The sequence below is a fragment of the Temnothorax americanus genome, unplaced genomic scaffold (genome assembly GCF_048541705.1).
Source record: "Temnothorax americanus isolate GAGA-0224 unplaced genomic scaffold, ASM4854170v1 Scaffold29, whole genome shotgun sequence".
NCBI classification, from domain to species: domain Eukaryota; kingdom Metazoa; phylum Arthropoda; class Insecta; order Hymenoptera; family Formicidae; genus Temnothorax; species Temnothorax americanus.
This window is the reverse complement of record NW_027509432.1, coordinates 1216452-1230894: the sequence shown is the minus strand read 5'-3', so window position 1 is coordinate 1230894 and position 14443 is coordinate 1216452. Positions and strand designations below refer to the sequence as shown.

The window sequence follows — 14443 nt, the reverse complement described above, 5'->3', positions numbered from 1 at the left end:
GTTTAAAGAAGAAACAGTGAACCATTCGCTATTTGTATTTTGTTAATGATTTATTCTCTTTTATAAAATGGAAGTAATTTTCAGCTAATGATTTAAATTATATTTCTAAAACTTATTTTAATTAAATATTCTAATATTACTGTTTCATACAGTTCGCGATATCAACTCTGTATTATATCATATTATCTATTTTCAATGGCACAATAAGCGCGATCTATTAAATTTATTTTAAAAAATTTAGTTTGTTGTGATTTATCGCGCATACTGCGAGTGAAACGATAAAACGTGATTTTTGATCTACGAGACAAAGAAAAAAAGTATCGCTGAATGAATCATAAAAACACTGTGGTATTATTTGTTTTTTTTTCCCACACATCACCGCACGCTCCTGTCACGAATGCGTGCCTTTTTTCGGACGAGTGTCGACAGTGTAATCCAGGACAAATGAAAGAGTTGCATTATTTTCGGGCGAACACGCTAGCCTGCTAAAATCTCTCTCTATCTCTCGAATACCAACGCGGCAATTTTTCTACTCGTGATAAACTGTAAATAAATGTTTTATTAAATCCGTGGCAGAAGCACGACCGAATATTTTTATTTGTCAAACGATGTTATTTCTCATAAAAACGCTGCAAAAAACGCTAACTGAAAAAAGACGCACAAGATTGATTAAAAAGGGCCGTTTCACGGTGTGAAATTAAAAACTATCACTTCACCCTTGTGACTGACTTCTGTTTACCGTTTTCTATTGTATGAACCTAGCAATTTATTCGGTTTACGCGGAAAGATATAACTTCACATAAAGACACGTAGCTTTATCCAACGTTTGAAGGTAGTAAATGCTATTTTCATCAAAAAGCAGCGGTTTTTCCTGGCTTTACAAATATTATTCAGCTCATAGAAATATTAATCCTTCTACTATCAAGAATTTTTTGTAACTTTTAATATAACCGAAATATATAATTACGTATGTAATTTACAAACGTAGATTTACAACGTTATTCTTTTTTTGCAGAGTAAAAATTTAATATAAAAATATATATTTGACTGACAAATCAACTCCATTGTAAATATAATTTAACATACAAATAAAAATATATTTCAAACAGAAGCTATTAAATTCTGTTTTAGATTTTGCAATTGAAATTTTTCATCATAATTAGAAAAGTACATAATAGATAATTCCATGCAAATAGATACGATTTAATAGCAGAAATGTCATATATGTTTCCGAGAATCAAAATACTTTTTTCTGAATATGCTCACCAGTTTTCGAGTACACAGCGGGGGTGAACTTATGTGTCTCACGAAGGGAGGCGACCCACCCTAAATTTGCGTGTTCGAGCGGTTCGCAGACTACTCCCTTCCTAAAAGTTTCAACCCTCCGAAGATAGCCCGTACTGACCTACCCCTACTACGTGATTTATGTACGAGCACCGTGAGTAGACTCAAGGGTGGCGAGACCCCTCTTTCCTTCTTAACCCTTTCGAGACACACCGGGCGCACAAGTACTTGTCTCAAAGGGAGGGCTGAAAAATTTCTCCCGCGATCGTGCCTATTTTAACGATACGACAAAACGTACCATTAACATGCAGCAAATAAAATAAAAATAATTTTCTAATTATATCTATTATTAGTATTTCTTTAAGTTTATTTATAAAAAATAAACAAATGTCCCCTTACTAATGACTTTTCCATCAATTTTCACATGTTTATACATGAAAAATATTCAGTCTGTTTTAAGTATTAATTTTATACAATTGCTTGTGTAAAGATAAAAGTAACAATTAGTCTCTCTCTCTCTCTCTCAGTAATATATATATAACTAATATTATATATAAAAAAATTAAAAAATATATTCAGAAACTCAATATCAATGCGACATAAAAATATATATACGTTTTTCTATATTTTCGCCGCTATATTCGCCTAAAATTTAATCTGAATTCGAGATAAAACTTAGGAGAATGTTTCTCAATTAATTCAACCACAAATGACTTAATCGCGCGGCCTGCGACAAAGCGCGAATCTAAATCTGTGAATTCACAGCAATCTCTCTTTTTCTTTCTCCCTTTTCCTGCTTGTCGGTGCACCGTGTTGTTTTTCATCGGTTTTTCTCTTCATGGTTAACCATAATAGCTACTTTGTGCCAAGTCTCAGTATTCCAAGGTACGTATCTTTGTCTTGATATGGATAGCACGGTGCCATCGTTGATCTGCGAAAAATTTGTGCGCTTATTTCGCACGGCAATAACAGATACCTTCTATCTATTCCCTGCCTCTTCTTCTCGTATATATGTCCCTTCATAGTCCACCCTCCACCCTGCCGTCCTTGCCATCCTACTAAATTACGAACGGCCTACAAAATTGCTTTCGTATACGTAAAAGAAGACCGTTGTCCGTGCCTAGCGGTCGATACTGCCTCCCGAAAGGGGTTTGGATGCAAGGTGCATGCGTGAACGTGTGCGTGCGCGTACGTTTCTGCGTTCACCCTTTAAACGATAACCGTCCGCGAAAAGAGGAGAGAAGAAAAAGCGCGCATAGTTTCCGCGAACATGGCCAGCTCGCTCGCGAGAAACCACCGTGCGTTTAATTTGTTTTTCGTAGAAGGTGCCGTTCGACGGATGAGCGGCTTTCGTGGGCAGGAAGTCCGGAACAGCCGCTCGAAGAAACGCGGATAGCGTTGGCTCTCCTGGAACTACCTCGCCGAGTAATTACTCCGAAACGATACTTGATCTTCTAAGAAGATGAAAACGCTTTACCTTTTACATTTTGCGTGAAAAATCTTAACTCTTCTGAAAACGAACTCTTCATTCATAGTAATACTGCGTTAATAATTTATATATGTTTCAGCCGCGTATCTTGCGTACACATTATTTTTTATCAATTTATTATCTTCATTAACTCTATTTAAAATCAGTCGAAAATTTAATTATTTCATTTCTGAAATTTAATTTACAATAAGTATCATACAAAAATTGTTCATATCTAGATATATATGTTAAAGAAAAATTACATTTGTTTTTAATAAGCTAATACATCAATTTACTCGAAAAAAATTTACTCGTTTTTTATAAACTGTAATCGTACAAAAAATTGAGAAAATTTGAATCGGTCTTTACAGTATTTTTGCAACGTTGAACGTATGTATTTGCAACCGCAATTAAATGATTAGGCCTGTCGGCGCCAGTCTCTGACAACAGCGATTCATTATTGAGCACGTAATCGTAGCATTGGTAGAGAATCGCAACTTTGTTTTTAACTCCCCTCGCAAGGTCTCTTTAGGTCTTAGGTCTCCTACAGAGAGATCGTACCTAAGTACTTGTTGCTTTCGAAACGCACAGAATCGTGATTCGTTCGGCTGTATACGACTATACGCGATTCGCGCTCCGCGCAAATTTATGACGAACAAAAATAACACGGTTTGTTGTGGAAACAGAAAAATATGATACATATAGTTAGAAATTTTTCCCAAAATAATCACCAAAAAATCTAATCCATATTTTAAAATGTTCACCATTCTTTCCATTCAAAAATGTATCTTTGGATACTCTTCGTTTGTTTCTTTTTTTTTTACATTTGTATAAATATGGTTAAAATAATTTACTTTATTCAAAACAAAGAATGTTTAAATTTTCCAGGATGTCTGTAGAGCCTGCATATACTACATGGCGTATGCCTGTACACGTATGGACGTTAAAAAAATATCGCTACCGTATCCGGAGGCATCGTGGATTCGCATATCGTCGATCAAAAATTTCACAAACATTTCGAGTTTGAAACATTGTTGTTAGCGCGTGTCTTACATGCTACACGTGTGCGTTTGATCAAACCCATTGTAACAGACGGTTGAGACACATTGCCCTCGATAAATAATCGAAAACAAAACTTTTGCTATTTTCCATCCCCACCCCCTTGACCCTCATGCATCGCGACGCGTATCTGAAGAGTCACGCGTGAGCCTGCAGACAACGCAATCCATCCGGCACGACCATCAGAAAATTGATCAACCCCCTCCGTCGCGTATCGTTGCGAACATCACGAAAACTTAACGGGCCGCATACACCGGAAGAAGAATACACCGGCCACCGACACCTCCCCAGCCTGTTCCCGAGCGCGACCCCCAACTTCCAGTTACTCGCCCTTCTACCCCTTCTCGCGACGAGGAAGTTGGCGAAGGTGGCGGTAGCGGTCCTCGCGGAGAATTCATCCTTTAAGAAAATACAGGCAATAACCTCCGGATCCTCATTGGAGGTGGGAGGCCGGGAGGCTGGGGGTGACGGCACACGGGGTGGGCGCGACGACGGGGGGATAGCATAGTGTTGGAAAGACGTTGCTGCGTAGCGAGAAGCAACGACGCGGAGGGGCGTCGAACGAAGGAGAACGAGGCAGCCGCCGTTGCCGTTGCCGCCGCCACCGCCGCCGCCGTCGGCGCCGCGGAAGTGGAGGAAAAGGTGAAGGTGGAGAACTCGGAGGGGGGGCGGTGGGTTAAAGGTAGCGGGCCAGAGCCTCACTTTATTTTTATGCAGTTATTGATCTCCGTAGAACCCGACACCCGCCGCGTACCCAACCTTCCTCCCCCGTGCCGCTCTCCTCGCTCCTACCTGCCCCCCCGTCCCTCGCCCCCCCCGTCCCTTCGGCCAACTCGACCTCCTGCCGCCGCGCCTCTTACCGCCTTGTGCCGGAGAGCTACCCTCTGCCCCTTTCGCGGCAGGGTGGCGGCGGGTAACTAGCTTATCAAAAAATGGGCGTTGCCGCCTCTCACTGTCCTGTTCTGGCCTCTTTTTTCCGCAACCTCGTGCGCACCTTCTCCTTCCTTCCGTCTTGCTGCTTCCCTTTTTCTCTCTCTCTCTCTCTCTCTCTTTCTCTCTCGATCTCTTCTTTTCTCTCTTTCCTTCTAGTCTTTCCCGTTCTTTCCTACTCTATCCTTTTTTTCTGGACGTTTCTCCTTCTCGTACTTTATTTCCGCCTCTCTCTCTTTCTACTTTTCTCCATCTCCACTTTTTTTCGCCGTCTCGCTTCCGTTCGCAAACTCTTTTTCCGCGATCTTCCCTCTTTCTCTCTCCATCGAGCGGGAAAGGATCCTCTCGTCCTCTCATCCTCTCGCTCTCTCGCCCGTGGCTACTCGCGAGTCCGTTGGTCCTCTCTTTCTTCACCGCGGCTGTCTCTACAGCGTCTTCCATTGTGGCTCGCACACCTGCCCTGTCGCGGGGTGGTCCTCATTGGCGTGTCGATGGCGGAGGGCGCGGGATTGGAAACGGGGAATGAGGGACGAGGGCAGCCGGGCGCCTTCATCCGGCTCGGTGGGGTGAGGTGGCTCGCCCATGGCGAGAGGAGAGTGAGAGAATGAAATAAGATATCGGAGGAAGGAGGGGGATGGTGGAGGAGGATGAGCAGCAGGGTCGGCAGGTGGAAGAGGGAGGATGAGGCTGCAGGAGAGCATCGAGAGTACGAAGGAGGAGAGAGGACGAGAGGATGAGACGGAGGCGAGAAAGAGAACGAGAACGACGGAAAGAGAGAGATTGTGCGGAGGTATCCCATCCTTGCCCGGCCACCCGCGCCAACTACCCCACTTCCCATTTTCTTCCAGGGTGTGTCCCATGCTTCTTCGATTTAGGGTAGGTTCGGGGCCAACCGAACTACCCTCAGTCCCTCTGCCTCGTGCGGCTCTATATCCGCTACACCCTCCTTCGCATCCCCTGCTTCGCCCTCACCGCCCTTGTAACGGCGACTCGCACCATCCTGTCCACGCGGGACTGGCCAGGTGGCGGCGCGGCGCGGCGTGTGGTGGTTATGTATACACGTACGACGCGGCACACACGTCCACAGCCCGATCGATGTCTAAACCCCCATATACCCCCTTCTCAAATACCGCCCCTTCGCCTTCTCTCTTCCTCCGGCTTTTCTGTCCCATACCCACCCTTTGGTCCTTAATTACGCGCGCGGGACGCTACACTCTTTCCTTTCTCCCGGCGAGACGCGGCGCGGCGCGGCGGCTTCAGCAGCGGAACCGAACGGAGCTCTTTCCCTCTCTCGGACGCCCTCGTCCGATCTCGAAACGCGAGCCCGTTCCTTAGATTGCATCGCTCGGCTAAGGATGATCCGGCTTGATCCCTCGGCGCAGGCCGTATTCCGCCAAGACGCCGCCGCTGAACGACACGTTCGATTTCATCTAATGCGGGCGATTTTTCCCTGATCTCACGTTCAAGTATGCTTACGTTATAATCTCTCTTGAACTAATCCATTACGAAATTTTAAAAATAAATGAGACCAGCTTCAATAATTGTAGTTGTTCCTCAAAAATTGAGGAAAAATGATTTTTTTGTCAATAACTTAAACAGAGATAAATCGCAAATAGCTTTGCAACATTTAATGAAAGCATATAAAGGCAAACTTCTTTATTTAGTATTTTTCTAAACAAAAATAAAAATATATTTTATATTCTTTGTTAAATTTATCAAAGTAAATTTGGGTTTCAGACCAAGAAGGTACATCAAGCATCATATTCAAAGTATAATTAATTATACGAAAATACTGATATACTGGCCCATCCGCATATAATAAAGTTATGATAAAATATAGCAAAACGTGTCATATAGACGTTAATATATGTGCATAATAATGTCATTATTGCAAGATAGAGTCTCGAAAAATGTGATCTAAACTGTGCATTCTCAATATTGCACATAATCGATAACAATACAATAAAATACTATTATGTAAAAGTGTGTTGTGTCTTCCAACCGGGCGCTGGATTCTGTTTTACTTTCGATCCATTTCTGCAGTATTGCGTAGGGAGAGCACCCGTTCCAGAAATTTTAAATATATTAACGTAACGCGCACGACTGTTCAGAAGTAATTTTCGATAGGTAAAATTCTGCAAGCTTGCTCAATAATATTGATACATCAAAGTAACTAGTAAGTGATTGTAAAAAAAAACATACATTACACCAACAGGTAAATCACCAGCTTAACCATTATCTAATGTAATTAACACGTGGTGATTATCAAATCTTATAGCACGTAATAGACGTGACACAATTCGATCTCCCGAACGGAAGCATCACAGTCGTTTCTACATTTTCACCATTATTTCTTCGTTCTTTCTAAGATCCACTCTGCATAATTAACGATGCTCGAATTGCCGGCATAAAACCGTGAAGGTCGTTCAAGCGTAAACTACACAATCAATTAATCACCGATTAGTACCATTTATCCCGAGATCACGATTGTTATCGCTTCGTTGGTTCGAAAGTATTGTCTTCCGTAGAGAAAAAAAGACGAGAGAGAGAAAGAGGGAGAGAAGAAAAAATGAGAGGGGAAGGAAGCGGCCGCCTCGTCGTCGGTGCTGCGCCTCGTGCTTTCCACCCCCGAGCCGCGTCGGGGATAGGGTCAATGCCCGATCACGTGGCAAAAAGGGCGAAAAACGCTTCTCGGTGAGTAACGGCGGGACGACGCGAGGGAGGAACATGAGCAAAGGCAGCGGACACTGAAGTTCGAGGAGCGGAGAAGCCGAAAACGTGACAGCATCGCCCGGGCCGCGTAGCAACAGGCATCTGTTGCAATAGAAGACCCGATAGATACCCGGCCGCTACCGTCTACTTGCATCTGGCGTGTGTATGCACGTGTACGAGCGAATGTCCGAGTGTGCGCGTATGTCGCACACAACGCCGTATCTACGTATACGCGTACAGATATTCGAGAGAAGAGAACCAACCTGCCAGGACACGACTCTGCATTCGAAGATAGTAGGTACGCGAGATGCGAGATCGTATAGTACGTGTATATACATGAACGCGGTGTGCGTATCGAAATCGAACGCGCATATTGCTCCGGAAGACACATATATAAGCACATACACACGTTGAAAACATGAGAGAACGAGAGAGGCATGACTTCTCGGATAAAAAGAACGAGAAAAAGTTTTACCTAATCGGCTTGCTCTCTGAGTTCTCGTTGAGTAATTATTCTTGGAATACCGATTATTATACGAAAAATAAAACTTGCTATATATTCTTAAAAATTATTAAATAATTTACACTTATATGAATATTTTCCAAGCCGATTATTTATTAGCGAATATTTCTTTATAAATCTCAATTTTAATTTCAATTTTAATTATAAAATAATTTATTGTATTTTGCGTAAACAATGAATAGCTTAGGAGTTAACAAATATTTATTGACAAAATAACGAGACAACTATTGCAGCAATTTTGATGATGATAATTCGTATATCTTTATATTTTATTGTTATATTACCGTAATTTGTCCCGAAACTTTTCTCGATGATTTCATTATTTCCTATATTATTGTAAGATTTAGATGCATTGACATTCATCGTCAATGCTAACATTGGTATACATAAGTAAATCAATATACACTGTCTGCGGAGTGCGGACGTATCTGGCGAAGGAAGTATGCTGCGTGCGGGAAAATCGCACCGTCACCGAATCGCTTGCCGGAAAATAGGCACGAACGGCACGAAAAACGTGACAGGCCATGCGTGGAGAATCGTTGGAGTGCTGGGAACGGTGGAAACGTAGAGGAAAAGAGAGGGAAGAGGAAACGAGAGAAACGAAAGTAGTACGACGCATGATCCGGGACGCGTGTCCTCGCTCAAGAAGCAAATCGACAACCGAGCGCGATTAATTAAAGGCGATAACAGACGTTCTTGATTACATTCACGGTACGTAACATTCCCTTGAGAGGAATATGTTAAAATGTGGTAAATCGTAAAGTTGAAACAAGTAAGAGGTTTAAACGTCACCGACGATATTGCAAACTATTGCAACTGAACTATGCAGAAATATTTGAATGCCTTTTGAACTGAAAACTTAGATAATTAACGTAGCAGGGAAAAATACCGAATTCTGATAATCAATAAACGTCAATATGCGCTCTAAATTCTTATTTGGATTCAACAACTGTCGAAGAATTATCGTCGTATAGTCGGTCTTATTATCAAAATCAACGAAGCGACGTTGAAAATCAACAAAGACGTAATTAACGTTGTTAAAACGTTCCCATGCATTTTCATGCTGGATTTCAATTAAGTTTCACGAAGAGTCGGGATATAAACGCGAAACCTACGGGTCCGGGTTTGCAATGATAATCTTTCGGTTCACGGTAGAAAAAGCCCGCGGCACAATGCGCTAGCGGCGCAGTCGAACAGGTGGCAGTTCTATATTTTACCTCTACTTCGCTGGCTGACTTCTCCCGGCTCCTCTACTCTCTTTTGCCTCCGCTTCGATCCCGTTCTGCGCTCTCTGCCGAAAATAGCGACCGTGAACTTGCCCGGCTCGCTTGAATGAAGAGATATATCCGCCGCGCGCGTTTCAGCGTGGGAATAGTGACTTTGGCGAGGCGAAAGTAACTGTAACAAATAAAACGTTCGCCAAAATTATTATGCACGACAAAGATACTAGCAGCATTAACAAAATATAAAGTAACTAAAAATCTTCTTATTTTTGACCGAAAAGTTGCAAATACATTCATGAAAATTTATCGAATTAGTGATGCTTTTAATTGCGTTACTAAAAGAATCGAAATATTTAGTAAAACTCCAAGATCTTTTTCGTAGAGCTTTATTTCCTTTTTCATAGTTATCTCCAATTAAGAAAGTATACGTATGTTGGACTCTTTCCACAGTCAGCTCTTCAGTTACCACGCAACGGCGGATTTAATTGACCTGCCAGTTAATGGGAATTAGGATTAGCGGATTCTGAGAGCGCGGGTATCGCCACTCCCGCTTGCGACCAGCAACCGCGTCGCAAACGAAAAACCGTCGGAGGATCCGGCGCGGCGGCGGCGCGGCGGCGGCGACGGAGCAGTAGCGGCAGGAAATTTCAGAAGCATCGGTGACAAACGTCGGAAGCCACTCTGGACTTTGCTATCGTACCCTTACTCTATCGCGACAACGAGATACATCGGTCGCGGCTGCGGGCGACTATACGGGCTCGCGAACGGCGATTCAAAAACGTCCAATAAACGCGCGACGTGACGCGCGACCGTCGTTCCGAGATGGGAAAAGTTTCGGAGCGTGCACATTCACATTGTTTACGCCGCGCGTTACAAGGGCGACGCGGAAATTCCGCGAAATCCGGCAGATTGTGCCGCTCGCGTGCGCGACTCACGTACATACAACACCGCGCGCACACATGTGTACGTGTATACGCAGAGGAAGGGGAAGGGGCGCGCGGCACGCACACCGCGGCGTTATCGTAACCCAGTGACGCCAAATATTGATTTTTGACACGTACGCGTGACAAGGCGTCGGACACCGGCGCGCGGCGTGCTGTGAATGCGTACGCGCGGTACACGCACGTATACGTGAATACGTGCATACGTACGCACGACCGGCACGGTACGCACACACTGCACACATTCGGCGAGAACGCTCGAACGTACGTACGTCGAATTTAGCCATACATATACACGCGCGCATACATATATGCGCTCACGTTGATCCATCGCGAGCTCTCGAGCCGCCACTCGCGTGTATACCGGGTGATAAAGGAAAACAGCCGATAATAATGCGTCGGGGAAAGAAGGGCTCGGGCGCGAGTTAAATTTTCGGTCCCGCGCCGCTGCATTTGTGCGGAAATGATTTACAACGCGGTAAACTTACGCGCGTGCAGATAAAATCGACGGTTCGGAACAAGCCTGTCGAAACGTCGGCGTCGCGTCGGACGAGTGTATGCATCGCGTTTTACGCGAATGTTTGCGAATCGATGTTGCCGACGTTCGCGATTCGATCAAGTTTTACGTCTCATGAATATTAAAATCGTACCGTGTGTGTACCTAAACGTAGTTAATTAAATTGCAAGAATAATAGAATGATACGCGCGAGATTGCAATCGCGATCTCTTCTTCGCGCATGATTAACAGTACAGTAACACCAATACCGTTTGACATCGTGTATATACCACTCGCGCGACGCGTATCGCCATCAAGTGCGGAACGGCAAACTAATTAGTTCGATTAGCAGTTGTACTATCAAGCTCATAGTTGTGCAACAACGTGTTTCTCGAGAATTTATCATAATTCAGCGCCCCTATTTGTTGGCGCGTCAGTATCAAACGCACGCCCGAGCCCCGAGGTTCACGCGGGCACGCATCGACGAAGCAAATTAACGTTGAAGCTCCTAATAATATCATCGCGTCACGATCCGATCTGCAACAACGTTGCTTGCCTGAGACCGTCGATTGTACGGAGAACGATCTTAATTTCCTTTCTTCCGACGTTACGTGGTATAATAATGTGTGTCCAACCACGCGACGCGTGTATCGCGATAATCGACAAATAAAAAGTAATGCCTAGAAAAAAAAAAGACGTTCTATTATAATTTATGTAACGAATACGAATGAATATTAATAATATCGTCAAAGTCAAACTTAACATTTAAACAAACGATAAATATAAATACTGGTGCAAAAGCTTGACAGTTGTTTCATACCCGTGCTCTGCGCAATATCCTCAAAAAGGCAGAATCATTCGAATCGAACACTTGGGATCGAAACGTGCATCGCTTTACGACGAAGTCGTTGACGCTTGCATTTCGGGTCGATGTTTTCACAATCGGTTAGTACAGCCGCACTATGCGCGATGTAAAAGGAGGTCGTGGTACAACCAAATAGCAATAATAATACAAGAACTAATAAGAGAGTCCTCCCCCCCGCAGCCCCGCTTTCGCACGATGTACCGAAACCTGAAATTCCGAACCGGCGCGCGCATGCTGGCGACATCTGGCGGCCGGACAGGGAGCGTCATGGCACAACTGCGGATTACCGCGAGAGCGAGTAACTTACCGGTAACTTACCAGTCTCGATAACGAACGTGAAAATTCGCTGATTGAGGAACAATTACCTTCGAAGTGTTAAGCTGACCGACACCACCTACAAAAACATATTTTTTTGTCGACATATCTTACGGTTTGGCACTAAACTTCAATCGAATGGACGATTGGATATGCAGAGAAGAGTCTTAGCGTCGATTGGAAATATCGTACTGGAAATGATTGTACCAATAACGTGGCACATCTTAGATATATGACACGTTTTTATATTTCAATTAAATTAATAAATAAAAAAAATATTATTAAGCTACCAAGATCTGGCATGGATTAAATTACAAATTCTTTAATTGATTGTATATTACGTCGTGTCCCGTTTCACTTATTATTACTTTTATGTTATTTATATTTGTTATAAAAATATTGTACTTGGCTTTCGATTTAAGATTTATAATAATTACTGTAACAATTATATTTAATTAGTCATGTTTATAAGTATCATCATTATTTCAGCACTAATATCTGATTGATAAATCCAATCGATGATAAATACATTTCTATTTCAATGACGTATAAATGTGAATAACAAAAAACATTTGAAGACACTTGAGATTATACAAAGAAAAATGATCAATTATCTATCGATATCGTTATGAGATCGACTTCCGTTTGTAGATTATTTTAATCAAGAATGTGTGCGTTTGAGATATACCATCTCGATCATCCTCTTAAATAATAACTTACTTTTATGGTTTACGTTCGCCGCTTTTCGCCGCCACCTGCTGACAAGCCCGACACAAGCTCCGTCTTGCTCACCGGCTGCACCCGTTACGCGGATATAATATCTGGCGTCGTCAACAGAGAGCGCAGCACGCTTCCAAATAATGCGAAAATGTCAATATCTTCGAGACCAAATCAGCAACTGAGAATATCATTGTCCTGTACTCTTGTTATTTCAATAATCGGCTGTATCTCGCGCAAAATGCGATTAAATCTCGTTTTCGAATTTCTCGACTATTCGATTAGGCAGTCCGGCGAGTGAAAGTGTTTCGCTCACAGGTTCTGTTAACGGCCGGCCCAAACGACCGGACGTGACGTTTGAATTGAGAGGGAAAGTAATATTTTAAGAGAGAAAATATACGTAATCTCGGCAAGTCGGACCCACCTCGTTGAGATCGTCGCGAGCCGGCTGAGCGTACGCGACTTGTCCAGCAGGTCCAGCTTGTCCTTGTCGCGTCGTCACAGCCGCCATGGCCGGGGGGGGGGGGGAAGAGAAGGTGCCGCGTGCCGCGTGGCCAGGTGCATCCGCAAAGATTGGCGATTGGCGCGGCCATGTTGGAACATTCAAACGCTTATGGCGGTATTTACATTGAGATGCATCGTCGGTAAATAACACTAGGAGGTCGCGACGGAGAGACGCGAGCGCTCATCTTACCGGGAAAATCGTTCTTATCCCCCCGCGACATAGGACGTAGGACACATACGTTACGAGGCAAATTTACGACGCGACGTACGGCCGAGACGCTCGACGGCTCGACTCCGTATAAGTGGATGCGCCGAATGCAGTACAGTCAGGGCCGAAAGTAACGTCGACACGCGCGGCGAACTAGCGGCACGGACCGTTTAGACGGGAAAATCGGGCAAGGCGCTTCATGAGAAAGCTCTCCGTCGTGCCAAACTGACACGATTATGTGACGGTAGTATCGCCGTGCGACGCACCGTTTCGGAGATATGCGTTTCCAAAGTTCATTTATCGCGGCTGGTACGCCGATGCTTTCGGCCGTTACTGTACCGCTAACGCGACGAAGGAACCGAGTGGCCGGCCGTTCCTACGTCGCGTCGTGGCCTGTTAAAATATCACGCCGATTGGTCGCGATTACGCTCAAAGGATACTTTAGCTTTTTCGGTACGCGACAAATGCGAGATACGAATATATAGAGATATCGCGTGGCGATGCAATCGGTAGAAAAATTCTGCCGTTTCGTGCGCACGCTGTCGCGTATACACGTACACATCTTTTCCCCGAGATGACCGTTAAATGCTACGAGCGGTTACGATATAGTTCGTTAAAAGCGTCAAAAATGAATTAAGCAAATCGTGCGAAAACAGCCAAACGCCCGATGGGGACGAAACGAATGGATTTTTCTGCGTCGATTACATTCGTTGTCGCGATATTTCTCTACGTTTTTTTTTTCTTCTTTTATTAAATCTCCGGAACACGAAACGATCGTCATACGACGCGACCAGGACCAGGCGCTCGCCGCGACGGAGTATGCTTGTACAGGCGGCGACAAAAGGCTCGCGCGGCACGAGCGAGGTAAACGCGTATCGGGTCGGTTAAATCGCAATATTGCGCCAGGGGCGTCATGAGAAACTTGTAGAGAAAAAAAAGTTGGCCCGATTTGGCGTATATAGTATCCGTCTTCAGGCCCGCGTTAAGAAGTTATCGCACGTCGAAGCTGATTTTTCCAGACGCACCGTCGTTCGTAGGCGCGCGCGGACTGTACCGTGGACGCCACCGGCAGCCACGAGCGGCCGCTTCGCGTACAGCCAGTCGCGAAAGTGCGCGCGGTGCGCCGTGAGGAAACCACGAATCGACATACTCCGATCGCCGAATTACGCGTGGGGCGTCATGAGAAACTTGTCGGTCG

The 14443-nt window shown here is 44.3% G+C and overlaps 1 protein-coding gene across 1 annotated transcript in view; it reads right to left on the bottom strand.

Annotated features, from left to right (window-relative positions):
- The window catches only part of LOC143899985 (uncharacterized), a 172231-nt gene extending 157971 nt beyond the window's left edge, over positions 1-14260 (bottom strand). Inside the window, exons 1-4 of the mRNA XM_077410859.1 lie at positions 12958-14260; positions 12537-12666; positions 11867-11895; positions 9194-9374 (exon numbers count right to left, since the gene is read on the bottom strand). Coding sequence (XP_077266985.1) covers positions 9194-9374; positions 11867-11895; positions 12537-12666; positions 12958-13044 — 427 coding nt within the window. The 5' untranslated portion in view covers positions 13045-14260. The remainder of the gene's footprint in view (positions 1-9193; positions 9375-11866; positions 11896-12536; positions 12667-12957) is intronic.
- Between the last annotated feature and the right edge of the window lie 183 nt (positions 14261-14443).